The following is a 22657-nucleotide window of genomic DNA, read 5'->3' on the forward strand; positions in this document are numbered from 1 at the left end:
GCTCAACGTTTGTTTCGATTTTCTGATAGAATTTTGACACGAAATCCTGCTGCGCTTTATTTTTTGCGAAAATTCCTGCGCCGCCGATTTCGATGTAATTCCTGCTGGATGTCACAGAAAGCGCAACTTTTGTTTCGATTCTGTGATAAAATTTTGAGACAAAATCTTACTGCGCTTTATTTTTTGTGCGAAAATTCCTGCGCCGCCGATTCTGATATAATTCCTGCCGCGAATTCCGAAGCCCCATTATTTACCTAGACATATCTCCTTCTCCTCCATCAATTTCCTCAGCTCCCAAAAACAATTTTTTCATTCCACCGCCATCCACGCCCCCTGTTTACAACCAATCCGCCATTTACCCCCAACAAATCTTAATCCAGGAAAGTCAACCCCTTTTAGAAATCGCCGTGTCTCCTAAAAAATAAGAGCAATGTTTACTGCTCGTCCCGCAAATATCGATAAATCATCGTTTTTTTCTAGTCGACAAGAAAAGGGAGATTTTATGGTTGGCCATTGTTACCTATAAAAATACCTATTGTCGTTGAAATGAAACGTCACACCACGTGGCTAGCAGTGGCGGTGGCGCCGCCATCGCCGTCGGCGCGGTTCGAGGTGCTTTATTGGTTTAATGAGTTCGTAAAGAAACTCATAGCGAATGCCCGAGGATATGTGTGTTGTGCAGATTCACGACATTCGGAGGAAAGTTGGAGAAGGTGCTGGCGGCGGTGGCGACTCAGCATGGACGGGGGCGGTCACACAAAAGAGAATCCGCTAAATTACATATCGGGGTTATCGAGTTTCAATCATCAAGCCTCGAATTTGACTAAACTAGCATGAAAATGATGTCATTAAATTATCATCCGATGATCATTGATCATGTCATGTGAAGATCATTGTCATGAACAGCTTCAGGATGGACAAAATAAATGTTGTCAATATTTAGATTTAGACAACTATCATAATGACGCTGATCTATCCAATGAATCATTGTCAGGCTGTTCAAAAGTTTAAAATGATCATGCAATCAGACGATCATAGTCATGCACCGTGTTTCCATGAGCAAACTGAAAATCGTATCAAAAATTTTGATCAGCTACAACTTGAATTTTGACGCCGATCATTGAAAGAGATAAAGATCATCATGTAAAGTAGCGATCATGTCATGCGTCGTGTTTGCATCAGCTTACTGAACGTTGTATTCAAAAATTTGATCAACCTCATTTTATTTTATATCATTTTATATCATTATTATGATACTGTTCATTGTCAGATTATTAAAAAATTTTGAAATGATTATGTAATTTGACGATCATGTCATGCTGTGTTTCCTTAAGCTTACTGAACATTGTATCAATAAATTTGATCAGCTACAACTTGAATTATGAGATGATTATGATGCTGATCATGGTCAGACTGTTTAGAACCTTAAAATGATTATATAATCCGTTGATGTGATGATCAATGTCATGAATGAATGAATTTGTCATGAATGAACAAACTGACAATCGTTTCAATTTATTTGATCAGCCTCAATTTACATTTTGAAATCATTTTGAAACTGATCATTGTCAGACCATTGAAAAAGATAAAAATGATTATGTAATTTGACGATTGTCAAGCGCCGTGTTTCCATGAGCTTACTGAACCTTGTGTTCAAAGATTTGATCAACAACAACTTAAATTCTGACTTGATTATGATGCTGATCATTGTCAGACTCTTGAAAAAGTTTAAAATGATCATGTAATCGTATCAATAAATTTGATCAGCCACAACTTGCACTTTGAGATGATTATGTCGCTGATCATGGTCAGACTGTTCGGAACTTAAAAATAATCATGTAATCTGATGATCAATGTCATGAACAAACAGAAAATTGTTTCAATTTATTATATTAGCCACAACTTGAATTCTGACATGATTATGTCAGAAATTAAAAACGATCATTGTCCACCTGATCAGATCAATCTGACATGATCGTGCCACATTGTGGCCGTTGACTTGTCCCCCCGTCAGATGTCTTTTGTTAGTACAAATAATGTGGCGCTACAAGTTTTTAATAGCCGTCACCAGTGTATATTAAATTTTATTCATTTGGAACGTTTTCAGACACCCAATTTATTTTCAGTGTCTTACTCCAACCCGAAAAAAGCGCAGTCTTGAAAATATCCAATCGAAATTTTTCCGAACTGACCTTATTTTCGCCGGCTATTAGAAACGAATTATTTATAAACAACTTTTTGTGTCACATTCACCTTTTATCTCGATTTTCGGTATTTATGAATCAGAAAATGGGTCGTTTCCGGTTTATTTTCAGACGATTGGCGAATTTAATTTTTATTTTATGGTCGTACTTAGACGTAATCCGTTATTACAGATGTAAATACTGCCACTTTACGAGGAAATATGGAAGGTCACCACCCATGATCGGATTATAACTTCAAAGACGCCGTACGCACATAATCCCATCGCGTACCTGCCGGCAGATTTATGAATGAACTTCGTTCCGGTTACCTGTGCCGCCGCCAACTTCCTACTATAAAACGTGACGACGCTCCTTTGTTTTATTTTTAGACTATTGTGCTCCTATTTCTCGTTTTTTTATGATTATGAGTTGTACGGTAATAAACACGAAACGCGATTTGTTGTGGTTTCGAGAACGTTACATTTCATTTTTTTCAACGGCTTGTTATTGTTCGTTTTGTTCAAGCTGAAATTATTTCATGTTGTTCTGTCGGGTAACGTCTAACCCGGTTCTATTTCGGGGCCACCAACCATATAACAGACAAAAATTCAAAATGTTTCACTTACAATCATCGTCCGATCTAATTTGATCATGTTATCTGAATCCTGATATGATTATATAGTCAGATATTTTTTCTGGCAATGGATCAAGATTGTAACTATCAGCGTTACACAGTGTCTGCGATAGTGTCAGATTTAATCATAGATTATGAGAATGATCATCATCAGAATTGAAATTGCTTGTTGTTTGAGCCACATTCGTAATTCTGATATGAATCTGAAGTTGATTTTCAGTGTAAGATAGATAAAATGATCATCAGAATTAAAATTGCTTGTTGTGAGAGCCGCGATAGTAATACTGACATGATTCTGAAGTTGATCAATAAGATATACTTTCTGACAATGATCATGATCGTGACAATCAGCGTTACATAGTATCTGCAAATAATATCAGATTTGATAATAGATTATGAGAATGATCATCATCAGAAATGAAAATGCTTGTTTTGCTTGTTGTGTGACCTGCAATGGTAATCCTGATATGATTCTATAGTTGATCATCAGAGTGGATAGATAATGATCATCGTCAGAATTGAAATGGCTTGTTGTGTGAGCCGTAGTCGTAATCCTGACATGATTTTGAAGTTGATAATTTGAGTGAGATATACTTTCTGACAATGATCATGATCGTCCTTATCAGCGTTACACATATCTGTAATTAATATCAGATTTGATGATAGATTATTAGAATAATCATCAGAATTAAAATTGCTTGTTGTGTGAGCCGCAATCGTATCCTGACATGATTCTGAAGTTGATCATCAGAGTAAGATAGATAATGATCATCATCAGACTTAAAATTGCTTGTGTTTGAGCGGCGATCGTAATCCTGGCTTGATTCTGACGTTGATCATCAGAGTGAGATATCCTGACAATGATCATGCTACTGATTGTGAGCACGGACTAAATAATAAGTATTGATCATAGTCGGGAATGTCCAAGCCGATGGAAAGTCTGTGTGAAAAATAAATCGTCACCTATTCCGGTCGCACTAAATAATTCCGTGTTCTAGTTCCAGTTCGGTAAACACATGTTCGTAAACTTTTTGTTTTCTCGATGGCGTTTTTAATTTGATCGTGGAAGAGTGAACGTTTAAAAAGCAAACATGTGAATAAGCTTTATAAGCGCGAAGCGTCCGCTGCAATCTGTTACACACCACAGAGCTCCCGACATTTTTCAAAAGCTCTTTAATCGCGATCGAACTATTGAAACCTGTTGCGATTCTTTCAGAGAAACATCAAGAGGAACAGTTGGTTACATGAATTACTGCTCTTTCCATCGGATTTTCCCAAAAGTTTATTAAATCGTAGGAGTAGATTTTTTCAATTCGAGGGGAACCGTAGCAAATATTATGGGACATTAATTTCTGGGTGCATAGAAATAGTGTCGTAAATAAAAGTAATAAATGATGCAATAAACTTGTACAAAACGACACAAAGTATGAACGTACTCACTATTTTATTGCAGTGCCACCAATAAAGACTAATTTCGGTTTTTCGTTTCATATCGCACCTCCCGGACTATTTTCGGGGTAATAAAATACGGAATTAATTTGAGTTTAATAAATTTTTTAGGACGGACATCGTAAATATTTAATAAATATTTAAAGAAATGTGCACGGAAAATATTGTCTCGTTATAATTACACGAATTTATTACCGCCGGCTTTTGAGTAAATATATTTCACTGGACGAAAAAAAAACAATAATAAACATCACAGCCAAATCGGAACGCACAATCAACGAAAGTAGAGATAAATTTGTAATTCATCCAATAAGAACAAAATCTCAACAAGCTCAGGCAAATTTCTGCGCTTTTTTATCGCTCGTAAATTATCGACGAGTGAAATTTCTTCAAACTAGGAAACGGAATAGTTTTGTCGAAGACGTAATTAGGAGATCTCCAAGTAAACACTGATGGCTCATCCAGTTATCTACGTAGATAAATAGATAAGAGACGTAAACAGTGCACTTTGTGATAAACGAACTCTCGGGATTTTAATTATTTCGGTAGTTGCGGCGATTTCTTTTCCTTCTTATCGCAAACTTGGTTTATTTAGGACCGGAGATAAACGTCGCTCACAAATCACTGATCAAGTCTGATCATGATCACCAAATTCTTGCAGTTCCCTTAATCCGAAACAGAAGATTAACACGCGTTTGATCAAATCTGCTGTAGATTTTGATCATGATCATGATCATACTCAGATCCACGTCACAGTTGTTTGATTTGAACTGGATCATTCCGTACAATTCTGTCAATTCTCTGATTCTCTTAGATCATTCAATCATTTGATCAAATCAAAGTCTGACTAACTGATCAGATTTGATCCTGATCGTCTTAAAAGTCTTCGTCACAGTTGTCTGATTTGAACTCGATCATTCCGTACAATTCTGTCAATTCTCTTATTTGATCAGATCAAAGTGTGACTGACAGATTTGATCCTGATCATCTTGAAAGGCCTCATTTTGGCGTTCACCTCTTTCCGAGTGACTCCGCCGTAAAAACCGCTTAAAAACCCCACAATGCCCCTGATTTATGCAATCCCTCCACGGTCCACATCATCCCCTATCCCACCTCTTCCACTTGTCTATTTTTACGGTGATTCATCCCTCTACACAGAATAAAACCTGGATGACTAACACCGCCGACAATAATAAAAACTCGGTCATTTCTATTATGAAGCACGTCGCGCAAATTCTGTGGTGCAATACCACCCCTATAGCGTCACATGTACCCTCATTTCGCCACCTGAAGGGAGAAAGACACGTTAAAGTTCTTAATTAAATAAATCTTGGACGTCAGAGCAACAAAGTGCCAGATGTGGACAAGGTGTAGTCAATTGGGGGTAGTTTTGCATTGTGTGCACATTTGGCGGACACTTGTGTCCATTGTCACCTTGCCGGGGTCGTAAACAAGGGGAGGAAGGAAGGAAGCGGTCCAAAATTTTCGCCAGTCCGTTTCTGAGAATCGGATCATAGATCCTTTGGTCATACTAGCGCCCTCTGTCTTCCGCTCCCTCATTAGCACCCCGTTCTTCAGCACAACGTCTCCCGTCGTCGGCACGCGTCGAATTGACGTCTCGTTCCGAGATTTGAGGGCGGTGATGTAGCGGCGTCGGCGGCGTCGGGCGGCGCGCGCCGGTGGTGGGGGTACGCGTCTCGGTAGGAGGGATGTTCAGTCACGACAGTTGAGCGTCGGCCGCGTGTTGCTCTCGTCAGTTGGCCATGGTGGCGCGAAGTGAAAGCATGTTTGGTTGTTACGACAGTTACTCCTACCGATTATGGAGTCTGGCTAACGTTTGGAACACCTGCCAACGTGAGTACTAGTATTTATACGTGATTGGGTCGTACCTGAAGTCGATTGGACAGGTGCCAGGGGAGGGGCCAAGACGACCGGTTTGATTGGACAGGTGCGAAAGTACCTGACCACACAGGTAACAAGACGTGATCACGCGAACGTGACTACGTGGATTTCCACCGTTTTTATTGGCTCGTTGGAATGTTCTACACCAATCTTGTGGTGATTGAGCAGGACGGTTATCGCATTGTCAATAATATTACTGATGTTCAGTAGGTAATTACGAGTTATTTAGATTTTGAGAGCAAACATTTACTCGATATAAACAAAGACTACAATTTTCGATGACACTGGGAAGATTTCGGCCAATCATGCATATTTGGCGGGAAAACTACCGATCCTAGTAGGCTCGGATTTTTGCATGTTTTACCAGGAATCTATCGTCTGGACCTAAATTAGGCTATTGAACCAATAAAAACGTCACGGCAGTAATCAACCTCACGCTGACTTCCCAATATTCTCAATATTCAACACGTGCATATTTATTATTGAAAATTTAAAATCTCCAGTTACTTTGTTCAGTGCTTCCTATTCATAACTTTGCTGTTTAAACAATATTTTGTGTGTGGTCATTTCGTGCCTATTAATAAAATTTTCAGAATATTTTGTTTATATGCGATCCGGGAATTATTCAGAGCGTGGAGGGAGAGCATATTTTACTATTTTCGTGTTTTTTAGATAATATTCTTCTTTTTTTGCATATTCCCATCACAAACATGCACTTTACGACAATACCAAAATATTCTGCATATTTTTCTAATCCGCCAACAGCTCATTTAAATATTCTGACCGTCAGTATGCCTATTTTCTGATTTGAATGTTTTATTACGTGCTCACTGAATATTTTATAGACGTCATAAAAGCTAATAGAATGTGCATATTATCTAATTTTAATAATGATGGTAATATTAAAACATCTTCAGTAGGTACAGAATATTTTAGATTCTTTACGGCGGAAAATATGCCATGTATTGGCAGCAAAATGCTATTTACTAAATGCAAAATATGCAAACATATTCAGCGCATTTTTTCTGAATATTTTCGTCATTATTTCGACTTTTGTGTCCCGGCGAATATTTTCGGCATATTTTCGAAATCGGGCCACCTCAGGCCGCGCTGTCACCTGTCTCGAATGTCACGAATTCCGCCCTCATCCCCAGGTTGGTTCCGCCCCAATTTTCATCAATTTCTCGTTTCTTTCCAGTTTCCCCGTTGACGAACGGCGTGAGTAAAGAAGGTGACGATTTGAGCGCGTCCTCCGAATATTACATCAAATGTCCTCAATGTCAAAAAGGATGTCAGACATTTCAAGCCCTCAAAGAACACATGGAAACGTCACACTCGGAGCCGCCGGAAACGGGCCCGTTGCCCACGTCGACTCCTAGTGCAGTCTCGCCGACGCCGACGACGCTCGGAGGACCGTTTGGGTGCTCCCAATGTACAACGTCTTTTGCAACGAAAGATCAGCTGGAAAAACACGAACTTCTACATTCTCCCAACGCACAAGTGGTGAGTTTTTGTCCTTGAAACGAACGATCTAGTTCACCTTGACGCTCCCCTAGAGTGTTTTTGTACGTGAGATCCTATTGGTCAGGTAGAAACTAAAATGGGTCCAAAAACTCTGATTCCTTCCAGATGGGGGCTATAAAGAAACCGAAGAAAAAAAGAGCGCTCATAAATTCTCAGATATTTTGTTATCGGCGGGTATCTTTACGTGTTTTAATATGGGACAACTTGATACGTTGAGAACTGAATTTTTCCCATCACTGACTCAGTTTTATCACGTGTTTTGAGGTAAAAACACGTGGAAATGATAAAAGACTTTGAATCGAAAGCGGAGAGAGATCGTTAATTTTCAGACACACGTGGGTTTATAATTGAATTTGTCGTTAAGTTGGCTATTATGTTTCATTGTCGGTGTGGATGGTGAAAATTACCCCAAATTACCTCTGCGTAGGGGGTGAGGGACGCTAAAGGTGCTCACACACGAAGCGGGAGCGACGTGTAGGCAACCACTTATACGCGACGCTCGTTGCACAATTGAATTGTAATTAATTAGAACCCTGCTCATTTTGTTTCGTAATTTTGATAATTAATTCGAACTGTTTCACAAACAATACAATTAATTAAGTAAGTAATTTCTGTCCTATTTCTCTTTTTCGCAATTGTACAAATCAAGTAAGTGATAGTTTTGTTAATTAATTTGTTGAAACATTTTTACTAAGTTGACTATTACTAAATTTGTGGATTCTTTGATCAATTAATTAGAATTATTTCAATTATGTTTATTTTATTCTGCGCAAAAATCACATCTTTGTGAACCAGGACTATGAAAAAGCCGAATTTAAGTCAATTGATTAATCAGTTAAAGGTTAATCAAGAAATAGTTATGACTCATTAATTAACAAAATTGGAAGTCTTCAATCAAATAGGACTAAAATTTCATTTTTCAATGCCCTGAAGTTTGATGTAAAAAGTGCAAATTAAATTGCCGGTTCGTGATAATTAATTAAAATATTTATAACTGTACTTTGAAAAAATGTAATAAATTATTGTTAATTAATTAGGATTAAAATTGGATTTACGAGACATCAAGTTTTAATTTCATTGCCCCACTTTTCTTTTAAAACAAGCCACATCATAATCATATGTTAAGTAATTAATTATCTATATTCCTTTTTTCCGTTTTGCTAATTAATTAATTAAGTAAAAATCAAAATTATTTTGTACAAGTTTGCTTTTGCTCGAAAACCCAATTTTCTCACAAAATACAAAACTGGACTTTTTGATACTGATAATGTGATGGTTGTAGTTAGTTCTGATTAATTGAAGTGAATTGATTGATAATTTTGTTAATTAATTAGTCCAGAAGGGGATTGGGCGTCGCACAAGCGCTACGTTTGTTCGTTAATTGATTAATTGGTTGTAGCTGCCCTTTTCGACCATATCAAGTAGTGCAATTTTAATAATTAATTAGAACACTGCTCGATTTCTATTTGTTTCGTAATTTTCATAATTAATTTTGTGTATTTCATTCTTTCGAACTCTTTCACAAACAACGCAGTTAATTAAGTAAATAATTTCTGTTATTTGTCTCTTTCAACAATTGTACAAATCAAGCAAGTAAATATAATTTGATAATTTTGTTAATTAATTTGTTGAAACATTTTTAATATTACGAAGTTGTCCAACATTATTAAATTTGTTGATTCTTTGAATAATTAGAATTATTTCAGTTAATTTTGTTTTATTTTACGTAGAGCACAATTTTTTGAACCAGGAGAGAGAAAAAAAACATAATTTAAGTCAATTGACTTATTAATTAACAAAATTGAAATTCTTGCTCAAGTAGGACTAAAATTTCGTTTTTCAATGCCCTGAAATCTTAAAATATTCTTAACTGAACCGATCTTTAAAAAAGCGAAGTTAATTATTGTTAATTATGTTAAGTAGTATTAAAATTGGATTTACGGAAGATCAAATTCTGATTTCATTGTCCCACTTTTGTCAGTAATTAATTATCTAAATTTCATCTTATTTTACCAATTAATTAATTGATTACTTAAGTAAACATCAAAATTATCCTGTTTGCTTTTGCTAGAAATTACAATTTTCTCACAAAATTCGAAAATGGGAGACTTTGAGATACTGATATTAATTGAAGTAAATTGATTGATAATTTTGTTAATTAATTAGCGCAGAAGGGAATTGGGCGTCGCATCGGGCACCGTTTGTTCGTCAATTAATTAATTAGTTATAACTGCCCAGCTCGAACACATCAAGTATTACAATTTTGTTAATTAATTATCCGCAACTAATACGACAATGTTTGATAATGTTGTAAAGCCCTCGGACAAGAAAAACGTGATTTTGGTGCCAAAAAACGGCGAAATGAGTCGTGTCGATGGCTCTGGTCCAAAAACTTAAGCCTCGAGCAGATCGTCTCTTTCATCTGTGAACAAAATGGTGTCCATCTAACAGTTAATTTAGCGCCCTCTGTCGTGAAACATGTGCATTTGTTGTCATTTAACCGGAGGTCAGTTCAGTTATTAACATTATTACCGATCCATCGTCTGTGAGTGCACATTTCACATGATCTTCACGTGTCAGAAGTCAGTTGGTGTGTTTGTTATTAATTAAAAATGTAGTCTTGACAGTTCCTCGACTCTATAATGTTTGACTCACATTAATGTAGAGGTTAGAAGGGCTCCGAGGTCAATTACTGTGTTTACGTAACATCGGTAATAAGATGAGTAATTGTTTTGTCCTCACAGCTGCACAACGCCGAAAAATTACCCTCAGTTAACACACGCAGACATGAATTGTTTTAATAATTTATAGTCGGAGTCTCGATAATTTGTAAATTCGAAAATCCCCAATAAATCGCTGAATGATTGATTGGTTAGCGGCGATATATCGCCTATATTTTCATTAACCGAAAAACAATCGTAAAATACGATGACGAAAAAATTTCATAATATGTCAATCATCGAGTTTTAATTGACATTCCGGTGAGGACAGGGGTTGGGTTTTTTTACGCGCCAAATTTTTATGAACTGGGAAAAGGCACATTGCCGAGTTTACGGCTCTATTATCGACGGGGAACGGATGTTTTTTCCAGATTTTTTATTTTACTGTTATTACCGTTATTTGGGTTTTTATTTAATTGTGATCGCGATACAGTTATCGTTTTTAGCGACGGATGGAAAAAAGGCGATCAGGAAAACCGAATTTCTGATGTGATGAGCCGATAAAAATGCTAACGGTTATTTGGGAGACAGTTTTTTTGGATGCTAATCCCGAATAATCGCATCATGCGGACGTTTTCAAAATTATCCCGATGTTTCGGCGCTCGGTAGTAATCATCAGTCGTTTGTCAGAAATATTGACTGGGCAAAGCCAAGTTTCACTGCTTTTTCACACATTTCACTTCATTACAGACTGGCAATGTCACAATTTGACTCCTAAATGTCACGCATCAATTTAGTCATATCGTTAATTTTTGACTGCCAAATGTCGCCCAAATTATGGCTTACAAATGACCGGCCTATAACCGGTTCCTATAACATTTGACAAATCATTAAAAATAATCAATCGAGTTTTGGCATTGTCGTAGTCAAATGTCAACAACTGCCAAATGTAACCTGACCAAATGATAATATCGGTTGTCTTTTTACAAAATTATTAAAATACAGAATATGTAGCGACAATTTTTAACTTTAAAATCTCAGATTTTTAATACTCGGGACTATTCTTCACTCCAAAATGTCAAATCCTTTATAGAATCAGAACTATTTGTGACTCTAAAATGTCAGATTTTTAATACTCGCGACTATTTTCGACTTCAAAATTTCAAATCCTTAATAGAATTAGAACTATTTTTGACTTCAAAATGTCAGATCCTTAATAGTCCCGACTATTTTTGACTCCAAAATGTCAGATCCTTAATACTCGGGACTATTTTTGACTCCAAAATTGCAGTTTCTTAATACTCGGGACTATTCTTTACTTCAAAATGTCAAATCCTTTATAGAATTAGAACTATTTTTAACTCCAAAATGTCAATTCCTTCATAGAATTAGAACTATTTTTTACTCCAAAATGTTGGATCCTTAATAATAACGACTATTTTTGACTCCAAAATGTTTCTTAATACTCGGGACTATTTTTGACTAAAAATGTCAGATCTTTAATAGAATCAGGACTATCTTTGACTCCAAAATGTCAGATTTTTAAAGAGTCAGGATCAATGTTGACTCCAAAATGTCAGATCCGTAATAGTCAGAATTATTTTTGACTTCAAAATGTCAGATCTATAATAGAGTAGGACCATTGTTGACTCTAAAATGTCAGATCCTTACTATTAATTAATTATGACTCTATAGTCAGGGCTATTTTTGACTTCAAAATGTCAGTTTCTTAATACTCGAGCTATTCTTGACCCCAAAATGTCAAATTCTTAATAGAGTCAGAACTATTTTTGACTCTAAAATGTCAAATCCTTAACATTCCGGACTATTTTTGACTCCAAAATATCTGAATTCTTAATACTCGTAACTATTCTTGACTTCAAAATGTCAAATCCTCAGTAGAAACAGAACTATTTTTGACTCCAAAATGTCGGATTCTAAATACTCGGGACTATTTTGACTCCAAAACGCCAGATCGTTATTAATCCGGACTATTTTTGACTCCAAAATATTAGATCTTTAATAGAGCAGGACTATTTTTGACCATAAATTGTCAGATCCTTAATAGAGTCAGGATTTTTTTTGGCTCCGAAATGTCAGATCCTTAATAGAGTCAGGACTATTTCAGACCCCAAAAATCCAGTCTGCCGAGCGGCCCAAGGTGGATCATCCCCGCTCTGGCCCCATTTTCATTCGTTTTCAAAGCCCGCTAATTTCCACCCCAAATATTTTCTTTCCCACGTTTTTCACTTGTTTTCGCCGCCAGAGCGGTATTTCATCCTCTGACGCATTTTACACCTACCCTAAAGGTTAAGGGTGCGGCCATAAACAATTACAACCGACACAAGCAAGATAACAACCCTTCAGAACAAAACTTGCGCCGGTGAATCACCGAATCCAAAACAAAAAAAAAAAAAAACTCGTGAATAACAAAAGCGAGAATTGCGGTGTAGCTTCCTAAAGTGAAGCGATAACACTTTCGATAAAATGTTTAATAGAGTCATTCGGTGATAAGATACTCGTTGTGATTCATTTGTGAATCACAGGATTTTTTGGGGAGGTATGCAACCAAGTATACTTTGTAATGAATTGTTTTCCATTGTCGCACGTCTGAGGGGTTCCCTGAGTAGGAAATTTTGTTTCTAGGGGTGGAAAAAATGATAAATGAGTCCTGGAAAAGGTCGGCTGCATAATTTTCGACGTTAATATTAATGAAAGGTCTTAATCAATCATTTCAACGGCGTGCAATTGCTACTTAAGAGTCTCGAAAGTTATTTTTTTTCAGACTAGTCCGATAAAAATCTCGGAAAAGCCGACCATCTGTTCGTTACAAAACAAGTAGTTTTTTGTTGCGTTTATTAAACAAACAGTTACTTCAACATCTCGCAATTAGAATTAAGTGGAGACTCGCGTTTTTTTCCTCCCACGGTGATTCACTTTTCGTCTTCGGACAAATCGAATCAACTCGAGAGGAGTATTTCTGGTTGTGTCCTTCCGCTTTATCTCGTTTTAATGGATTTATAACCGAGAGAAGCGAACGGACGAAAGATATCCAAGACGATGACAGGCGCCTTCACAAAAAGATTCAAACACATGTGTGCATGTTTGTAACGACGCAACCGTGTGAAACGGGAGAGTTTTTTCGCCCGTTGAAAGAAAAGAAGAAGGAAAAAAAACTTGTTTTGGGAAAACAAAGAATCGTGGCTTCAATTTGGGTTATTATTAATTGGCGTCAAAGAAAAATCCCGTTATTTTTAGCGCCAAGGTGCTCCAGTCGTATTTCTGTCGTTTCCCCCCCGAAAAATCTCTTTGTTCTTTGTTTTCGCCTCATTTGCCTACGTACGCGTAATCCAATTATTTCCCGAACCCGAATTAACTGTCGAGACGGCAAAAAAGTCGGGAACGAAGGAATCTGTCACAACGCACGTCCACCTGCTTCAACTTGAGGATTATACCTACCGAACGAACACTTTTTTTCCCTTCCCCAGCGCGCCTAGAATGTATGCAACCAATCTAACAATTTCTTTTGTTCCAGTCCTGTAAGATCTGCAACAAAACTTTCGCCAACGTCTACCGCCTCCAACGTCACATGATCAGCCACGACGAGAGTGCAGTGCTCAGAAAATTCAAATGCACCGAATGCGATAAAGCGTTCAAATTCAAGCATCATCTCAAGGTAAGTTCAAGCAACTCGGAGAGTTTATCTCGGTTATATGGTTTGCGCCAATAAGATGCTTCTCGGACGAGATGTTAAATGGATTACGTCGTGCCGGGATTACACATGACTAATTCGGTTGAGAACAAAGTTGGAGCGGCGAGGGGGGCCAGTTCGGTTTTTGGGGTGATTGGGAATGGGAGGAAAAACGCGCGAGCGAAGCGGCATTGTTTCGTTTCTTCCTTTGTTCTCTGTTTCTATATTCAGTTTCATTTTTACTTTTCTCTTTCATTTATTTTTTCTGTCATCTTTTCTTTTGTTCTTTCCAGATCTTTTAACCTTTTAATTTTTTCTTTCTGCTATTGTTTTTTTCTTTTTTCTTTTTTGTTTGAACGAATTCGTTGCTTTTTTTACTTTTCTATTATTGTGAAGAGCTTTTGGTTCGTTTTGCTACCTTAAACTTTGTTATTGTTGTTTTTCGACGACAATTTTTGTAAATTTTTTTAACATTTCGATTTGTTTTGTCTTTTATCGTTTTTCTCTTCCCTCATATCTGCTTTATCCGTTTTTTTTGTAAATTATACAGTTTCTATCGAGTCTTTCAATGTCTTCTTTTATTCAGCGTTTTTGATCTTTTGATTTCTTCTTTCCGCCTTCTGTTGTTCTTCGTTTTTCATTTTTGTTGTGTTTTCGTTGATTTTCTAAGATTTTGTTACTTTGAAGAGCTTCTGGTTCATTTTGCTACTAAAACGTTGTTTTTTCTTTCGATGACTGTATTTCTTTATTTTTTTTAACGATTTCTTTTATCGTTTTTCCTTAGTTTCTTTTTAGGTTTTTAATTCCCCTTTTGTTCGTTTTTTTCTTCTTTAACGACATCGCTCCTATTGATTCATTCAATGTCTTTCTTTATTCAGTTTTTTTGACGTTTTGGATTCTTTTTTCCGCTTTGTATCTCATTTTTTGGGAATTTAAACGATTCTATTTTCTGTGAAGAGCTTCTGGTTCGTTTTGCTTCCTTAAACGATGTTGTTTCTTCCTTTTGATTACTTTCTTTCTTCATTTTTATTTTAATTTCGATTTCGTCTTTCTGTCTTTTGTCGTTTTTTTTTTCGTTGTTTTATGGACTCCTCATTCCCCCTTTCTTCGTTTTTCCTCTTTAGACAATGTCGTTTCTATCGATACTTTCAATGACTGCCTTTCTTGTTTTTTTTTTTTACTTTTGGCTGTTTTCTTTTCGACGTCTTATATTTTTTTTTCGTTGCTTTTACGACAATTCTTCTGGTTCGTTTTACCATTCAACCGTTGTCGTTTTTCTTTCGATGATTTTCCTTCTTTATTTTTTTTCTTTCTTCTTTCTACCTTTTAGCGATTTTTTCTTTGTTTCCTTTAAAGCATTTCTCCTTTCTCAATTTTTTCCCTGATACGATTTCGTTTCTTTAGTTTTTTTGAACATTTTTACATTTTTCTTCTTTCTGTCTTTTGTAGTTTTTTTGTTTCTTTCAAACGCTTCCAGTCTTTCGCTTCCAGTCTTTCTTTTCGTGAAAGATTTTCTTTCATAATTTTTTTAACATTTTAACTTCTACCTTTTATCGGTTTTTCCTCCTTTTTTCCACTTTTTCCTTAAACGATTTCTTTTATCGATTCGTTCAATGTCTTCCTGTCTTAGTTTTTTTAACGTTACAATTTCTTCTGTCTTCTGTAGTTTTTTTTTGTTTCTTTCAAACGCTTTCATTCTTCGCTTCTTTGTCTCTTTCCTTTCCACGATGTCGTTTATTTTTCGTTGTTTTTTTACTGTTTTTATTTCTTTTTTTCTGCTTTTTTCGTAAGTTTTTTTAATTTGTCTAGTTTTTTTTCCATTTTTTTACCTTTTTATTTCAAATTCCTTTCTTTTTTTTGTTTTTTCTTTACTTTCTTCCATATTATCACTTGTTATCTACGATTCCTGTTCATTTTTCCATTCTGGATCCAACGATGTCGTTTTTCTATTTTTTTTTCGATCGATTTGTTTTGTTCTTCCACTTCTTTTTGCTTTTACGAGATTTTGGTTGTTTAATTTTCTTTTATTTTGTCGTTTTTTACGTCTTTCAATTTCGCGTTTTTCGCTTTTACGGTTGGTTGTTCTTCGGACTTTCTTTGATGTTTTTCATTTTCCAGGAACACATCCGGATCCACAGCGGCGAGAAGCCCTTCGAGTGCCCCAACTGCGGCAAGCGCTTTTCCCACTCCGGCTCCTATTCTAGTCACATGACATCGAAGAAATGCCTCGTAATGAACCTAAAACTCGGCCGAGCCCGCGGCACCCCCACGACCCTCTTAGACAAAACCCAACCACGTCCCATCAAACGCACCAACATCACGCCCATGAACAACAATCTCACGTCGAGCCCCAACCACAATTCGTACCTGCCGATACTACCAAAGTACTCGGAGGCGGCGGCCGCCTTCCTCCAGTCTTCGTCGATACCGCCGTTTTACCTAGCGCCGCCAAACCTCCCCATCACACCTTATTCCATGCCCAACTTGGGCCACATCTTCGAGCAGTTGCAACAGCAGAACGCGTCGCCGCTGCGACCGCCGCTGATGGAGGAGGAGATGAACGCGCAATCGGCGGCGGTGAAGGAGGAAGAGGCGGCGAAATCGAACGCGTCGAGTTGCGGCGAGTTGGTGATGGACGAAGAAGTGGAGGAAGACAGAGAGAAAGGGGAGGAGGTCGCTGGCGGGGATTTGGAGGCGGTAAAGCGAATTTTGGAAACCGTGAACGCAACAGTTACGAAACAGTTATTACAGGCTAACATTAATAAGTTCTCTTCGGAGTCGTCGAGTGATAGTGTCGCTTCGGTGCATTCCCAGAAACAAGACAGCGGCGACGAGCAGGAGTGCGACCAGAAGGAAGGTCTAGCCGCCAAGCTGGAGGAGATTGTCACCGTGAAAGAGGAAATGAACGAGGAGGAGAAGAACGAAGACGACGAGATGGACTGCGAGTCCGTCACCACGACGGACCACGTCGCTGAAGACGGGCGGAAGGTGCGGGTGCGCTCGCTCATCTCCGACGAGCAATTGAAGGTCCTGAAGGACCACTACAAGATGAACCCTCGTCCGAAGCGCGAAGACTTGGAGAAGATCGCCGACACGATCAACTTCCCCGTAAGGGTGGTCCAGGTGTGGTTCCAGAACACGCGAGCTCGAGACCGACGCGAAGGTCGTTTGATCCAGGTTCCTTACAGTCCCGCTTTGCGTTATCCCTTGGTGCCTTCGACCCACAAAATCGCTCCGCAGTACATCTCCGAACAACCTTTGGATCTCTCCACCAAGAAGTCTCCTCCTTCTATTGACTCGTCGCCGCGGAGTTCGCCGCACTACCCGGAACCCGTCGATGAAGTCGTTAATTTAAGTCGGAAGTCCTCCAGGAGTCCCACTCCTTACATCTACCCGAGCTACCAGAACTCGAACTCTTCGGAGCCGCGCCAGTCACCATCCCCCATTGATTTTAACAACAGCAGCCGCTTGGCGCAGATTCTGGCGCAGCCCGCGCACAAACTCACGATACCGGGAATGGGGCTCATGCCCGTGGAGCAGTTGATGCAGCTGGGGGCGACGGACCTCCCCAGCCTGTCGCAGTTGATCAGCAACAGGTTGAGCAGTCTGAGTCCGAACGGGAAGAAATGGGACGACAGCTTCCAAGACGATGACAAACGAAAGGTCTCCCAGTACGTGTTGAAGAGTCTCGGGAGTCCCGTTCTGGGGGGCCAGGAGGCGGAGGTTGAGGGGCAGTTCAGTTGCGACCAGTGCGATAAGTCGTTTTCGAAGCAGAGCTCGCTGGCGAGGCACAAGTACGAGCATTCCGGTAAGTCTTGTAGGTTTGTAAGATGGCGGTATCTAAAGATGGCGTTGTAGGTCAGCGCCCGCACAAGTGCGACGAGTGCCCGAAGGCGTTCAAACACAAGCACCACCTGACGGAGCACAAGAGACTTCACAGCGGAGAAAAGCCGTTCCAATGCGTGAAATGCCTGAAGAGGTTTTCCCACTCGGGGTCCTACAGCCAGCACATGAACCACCGGTACTCGTACTGCAAACCGTACAGAGAGTAAGACAGTCGCCACTCATGTCTCAGTACTTAGAATGTCAGAGCGTTACCAACTGTAAATAGTATTTAACACAGAGTTTATATTATAAAGAGAAGAAGAAAACTATTTATGAGGGAGGTTAGAGTGCGGTAATTTTCCATTGTATTTGGAAGTTAATTAAACGTCCGTTTTGTTGTTTTGTCATTTAGCGTGTAAATAACTTGTCTGGTACCTGTATAAAAATACTCAGTATACAGTCTAAGCAGTGCCAGAAGAATCAACTGTCTTCCACCACCTCGGTGGTGTGTACGTTGGGCGCGATTTTCGTGGCCACGCCACCGCGGAAGTCGCGCCGCAGGCGAGGGGGCACCAAGGCAATGTTCGATAAGTGTGCAATTCGAATATACAGGGTGTACAGCCGACATCCTGCGTTTCTACAGTTCGCCCGTGGCTTTAGTGCGTTTATGGCTCTGACCATAGACGCATCAGAGAGGCGGTCGAACTCGATGCCAATTAGTTACCATTGATTTAGTCAGGTGTATATTTTCGAAGCGTTCATTGTGATTGGAAATTTAAGATATTATTTTTTTATTAATTGCCGATTGTAGATATTGTAACATAAATCTTGCTTTCTAAGTGCCATACACCAACGAATTGTATAGCCTTTGTGTGATTGTAGATATTTGGTTTCGAAACATCGATATAATAGTTGATAAGGTCGTAACCTGCCTTTAGTTCATAAAAACAGTACAATAAGGGGCGCCAACATGACAATACGTAGTGCTGATAGATTCTCTCAACAATACAATGAACAAATGGTGCAACTCGTTACTCATTAACTTTTATAAGCATTTAATTAAGGAACTAACGATAAGTTGATACACAAAACGGTGATTGAGTTACCCGTAGAGTACTTTAAATACAGAGTTAAGTATAATAATGAAATCATTCCAAATTGTGTACCTAAATATAATTATTTCCAGCGTGTGAGCTAATGTATAAGATTTGTTGACAATAACGTAGCCATTTGATATAAACCTATTTACTTAGTACCGCTAATGTTAATTGATAAAGTAGCATTTATTATTAAAGAAATCTCAAGGTATGTGAGACACTTTCGAATATTAAAATATGTATACAATATATATAATATTAAAGGAATATAAATTTTAATAATTACTTAAGATATTCTATGAATTTCTGTGTATAGGTATTTCTGTACATATTCAATGTTTACTTCCAATCGAATCTCAGATCCTTGTTTCTACTTCAGACTTGCATGCCTGACGTACCAACTAGACCCTCTTCTTGTCTATTTTATCCTTAGTTTTTATTGTTGTGTGTATTTTTGTTAAACACGTGTATTTTTTTACATGGCTAGTATAACCAAAGATTTTGTAACATATGACCCTTTAGATTTATGTATATTTTTTTTTCTTATTGTTTCGTTTCTATGTCCAATTTATCTAACAATTTTGTTATATTATATTTTTTTACTTTATAGATTGTCTTGTAAAAATGGTGATTATAAAGTATGTCTGTGTAAATTCTATTATGAAAAAGTTGGAAATTGTATTTTACTCGATACAAATAAACTATAAATTACATTCTTTTGTGTTTTTTTACCCCAAGAACTGTCAGTTCAACGTTTCAAAATTCAAATTTACCGCCGCTGGTGCCATCTGTGGTGAAACAGTGTAACTGAATTGATCGGTAAAGAAGAGTTCTGTAATACTGTCAAAAATTAAAGATTTCTTTAATTGCCATTAAAAACGAAAAGTAGCTAAATTGAACATTTTGTCTTCCGAATTTCATTCCCAAATTTCTTTTTTTTACCCCTTTTTTCAAATTATTTCATTTTCCACTGGAGTTCTAAGATTGGGAACCTTTTTGAATTTGCTCTGATCCTGCTGATGGAACCGACAGGACTTTCATTTGATTTTGGCGAAATTCCGGGAAAATTTCAGTTTTGGTTTCAGGAGCACATGAGAAAAATTTGGAGACTTTCTCACACCTTTTATATGATTCAAATAGCCCACGAAACACTTCGATTCATCTTGTTGATTTCTCCGACTTTTTCCTCTAAAATTTGACATTTTTCGACATTTTTGCGATTTTTCACGTCGACTCGAAAACTGTATCGTATCCGCCCCCAACCCTAAAATTTCAAACGTAAATAACTCGAAAACTAAGCGTCATAGGGAAATTTCGCCGCCACCAAAAGATTGGGGGTTTCTAGGGCAAGGACTTGGTCCAACCCCAAACGAATCCCTCGGTAAATAAAGAAGGTATTCGCGTTTGAAAAATCGAATAATCCAAAAGAAAATAATTAAAAAAAAATAATAATTTTCCATATTTTAATAGCGTGTTTTTCGAGGTAGGGGGTGAAGCCGAGGGTCCCGATTCCAAATTTGTGGTCCGCTTGTCAAAATTCGGTTTAAACGGAGATAGCATTTTCGAGAAAAATCGGAAAAAATTGTGTAAAAATGAACTTTTTCGACAAACATTTCTAAATTTTTCTCATTTTTCGCTACCTCCGTTATTAAGTCGAATTTTGAAAAACGGACCACAAATTTGGAATCTGGGCCCCCGGCTTAATCCTCTACCCCGAAAAACACGCTATTAAAATATGGAAAAAAAATTATTTTTTTTATTTTTTTCATGAATTTTTCTATTTTTCAAACGCGAATAACTCCTTTATTTACCGAGGGATTTGCTTGAGATTGGTACCAGTTCTTGCCCTAGAGGCCCTCCATCTTTTGGTGGCGATAGAATTGCTCTACAACGCTTAGTTTTCGAGTTATTCGCGTTTGAAAAATCGAAAAATCCATAAAAAAAATGCTAAAAAAAATAAAAATTTTTCCATATTTTAACAGAGTGTTTTTCGGGGTAGAGGGTTGAGCCAGGGGCCCAGATTCCGAATTTGTGGTCCGTTTTTCAAAATTCGGCCCAATAACGGAGATAGCATTTTTGAGAAAAATTCTGAAGAATGAACTTTTCGCTAAAAATTTTTAAATTTTTCTCATTTTTCACAAAAATGCTATCTCCGTTATTAAGCCGAATTTTGAAAAACGGACCACAAATTTGGAATCTGGGCCCCCGGCTTAACCCTCTACCCCGAAAAACACGCCATTTCAATTTGGAAAAATTTTATTTTTTTTTGATTTTTTTTTATTTTTTTTTATGAATTTTTCTATTTTTCAAACGCGAATAACTCCTTTATTTACCAAGGGATTTGCTTGAGATTGGTACCAGCTCTTGCCCTAGAGGCCCTTCATCTTATGGTGGCGATAGAATTGCTCTACAGCGCTTAGTTTTCGAGTTATTCGCGTTTGAAAAATCGAAAAATCTCAAAAAAAAATGATAAAAAAAATAAAAATTTTTCCATATTTTAACAGCGTGTTTTTCGGGGTAGAGGGTTAAGCCGGGGGCCCAGATTCCGAATCTGTGGTCCGTTTTTCAAAATTCGGCCTAATAACGGATATAGCATTTTTGAGAAAAATTCTGAAGATTGAACTTTTTCGATAAAAATTTTTAAATTTTTCCCATTTTTCACAAAAATGCTATCTCCGTTATTAAGCCGAATTTTGAAAAACGGACCACAAATTTGGAATCTGGGCCCCCGGCTTAACCCACTACCCCGAAAAACACGCCATTTCAATTTGGAAAAATTTTATTTTTTTTTTATTTTTTTTAATTTTTTTTTATGAATTTTTCTATTTTTCAAAGGCGAATAACTCCTTTATTTACCGAGGGATTTGCTTGAGATTGGTACCAGCTCTTGCCCTAGAGGCCCTTCATCTTATGGTAGCGATAGAATTGCTCTACAGCGCTTAGTTTTCGAGTTATTCGCGTTTGAAAAATCGAAAAATCTCAAAAAAAAATGATAAAAAAAATAAAAATTTTTCCATATTTTAACAGCGTGTTTTTCGGGGTAGAGGGTTAAGCCGGGGGCCCAGATTCCGAATCTGTGGTCCGTTTTTCAAAATTCGGCCTAATAACGGATATAGCATTTTTGAGAAAAATTCTGAAGATTGAACTTTTTCGATAAAAATTTTTAAATTTTTCCCATTTTTCACAAAAATGCTATCTCCGTTATTAAGCCGAATTTTGAAAAACGGACCACAAATTTGGAATCTGGGCCCCCGGCTTAACCCACTACCCCGAAAAACACGCCATTTCAATTTGGAAAAATTTTATTTTTTTTTTATTTTTTTTAATTTTTTTTTATGAATTTTTCTATTTTTCAAAGGCGAATAACTCCTTTATTTACCGAGGGATTTGCTTGAGATTGGTACCAGCTCTTGCCCTAGAGGCCCTTCATCTTATGGTAGCGATAGAATTGCTCTACAGCGCTTAGTTTTCGAGTTATTCGCGTTTGAAAAATCGAAAAATCTCAAAAAAAAATGATAAAAAAAATAAAAATTTTTCCATATTTTAACAGCGTGTTTTTCGGGGTAGAGGGTTAAGCCGGGGGCCCAGATTCCGAATCTGTGGTCCGTTTTTCAAAATTCGGCCTAATAACGGAGATAGCATTTTTGAGAAAAATTCTGAAGAATGAACTTTTTCGCTAAAAATTTTTAAAT

General features: G+C 37.6%; 1 protein-coding gene across 6 annotated transcripts in view; it reads left to right on the forward strand.

The window, feature by feature from the left end:
- The window catches only part of zfh1 (Zn finger homeodomain 1), a 230205-nt gene extending 211920 nt beyond the window's left edge, over positions 1-18285 (forward strand). For 4 of the 6 annotated variants that reach the window (XM_088034821.1, XM_088034824.1, XM_088034822.1 and 1 more), the window contains 4 exons: positions 7367-7671; positions 13888-14028; positions 16162-17851; positions 17902-18285. In XM_088034821.1, the coding sequence (XP_087890947.1) occupies positions 7367-7671; positions 13888-14028; positions 16162-17851; positions 17902-18095 (2330 nt within the window). In that variant the 3' untranslated portion in view covers positions 18096-18285. Of the gene's footprint in view, positions 1-5986; positions 6121-7366; positions 7672-13887; positions 14029-16161; positions 17852-17901 lie in introns of those variants that run through there. The other 2 variants (XM_088034823.1, XM_088034825.1) reach the window with 2 other exon arrangements.
- The last annotated feature ends 4372 nt before the right edge of the window (positions 18286-22657 follow it).

The sequence above is a fragment of the Gnatocerus cornutus genome, chromosome 4, assembly GCF_029298725.1.
Source record: "Gnatocerus cornutus isolate USDA-ARS CGAHR chromosome 4, icGnaCorn1.1, whole genome shotgun sequence".
Lineage (NCBI taxonomy): Eukaryota > Metazoa > Arthropoda > Insecta > Coleoptera > Tenebrionidae > Gnatocerus > Gnatocerus cornutus.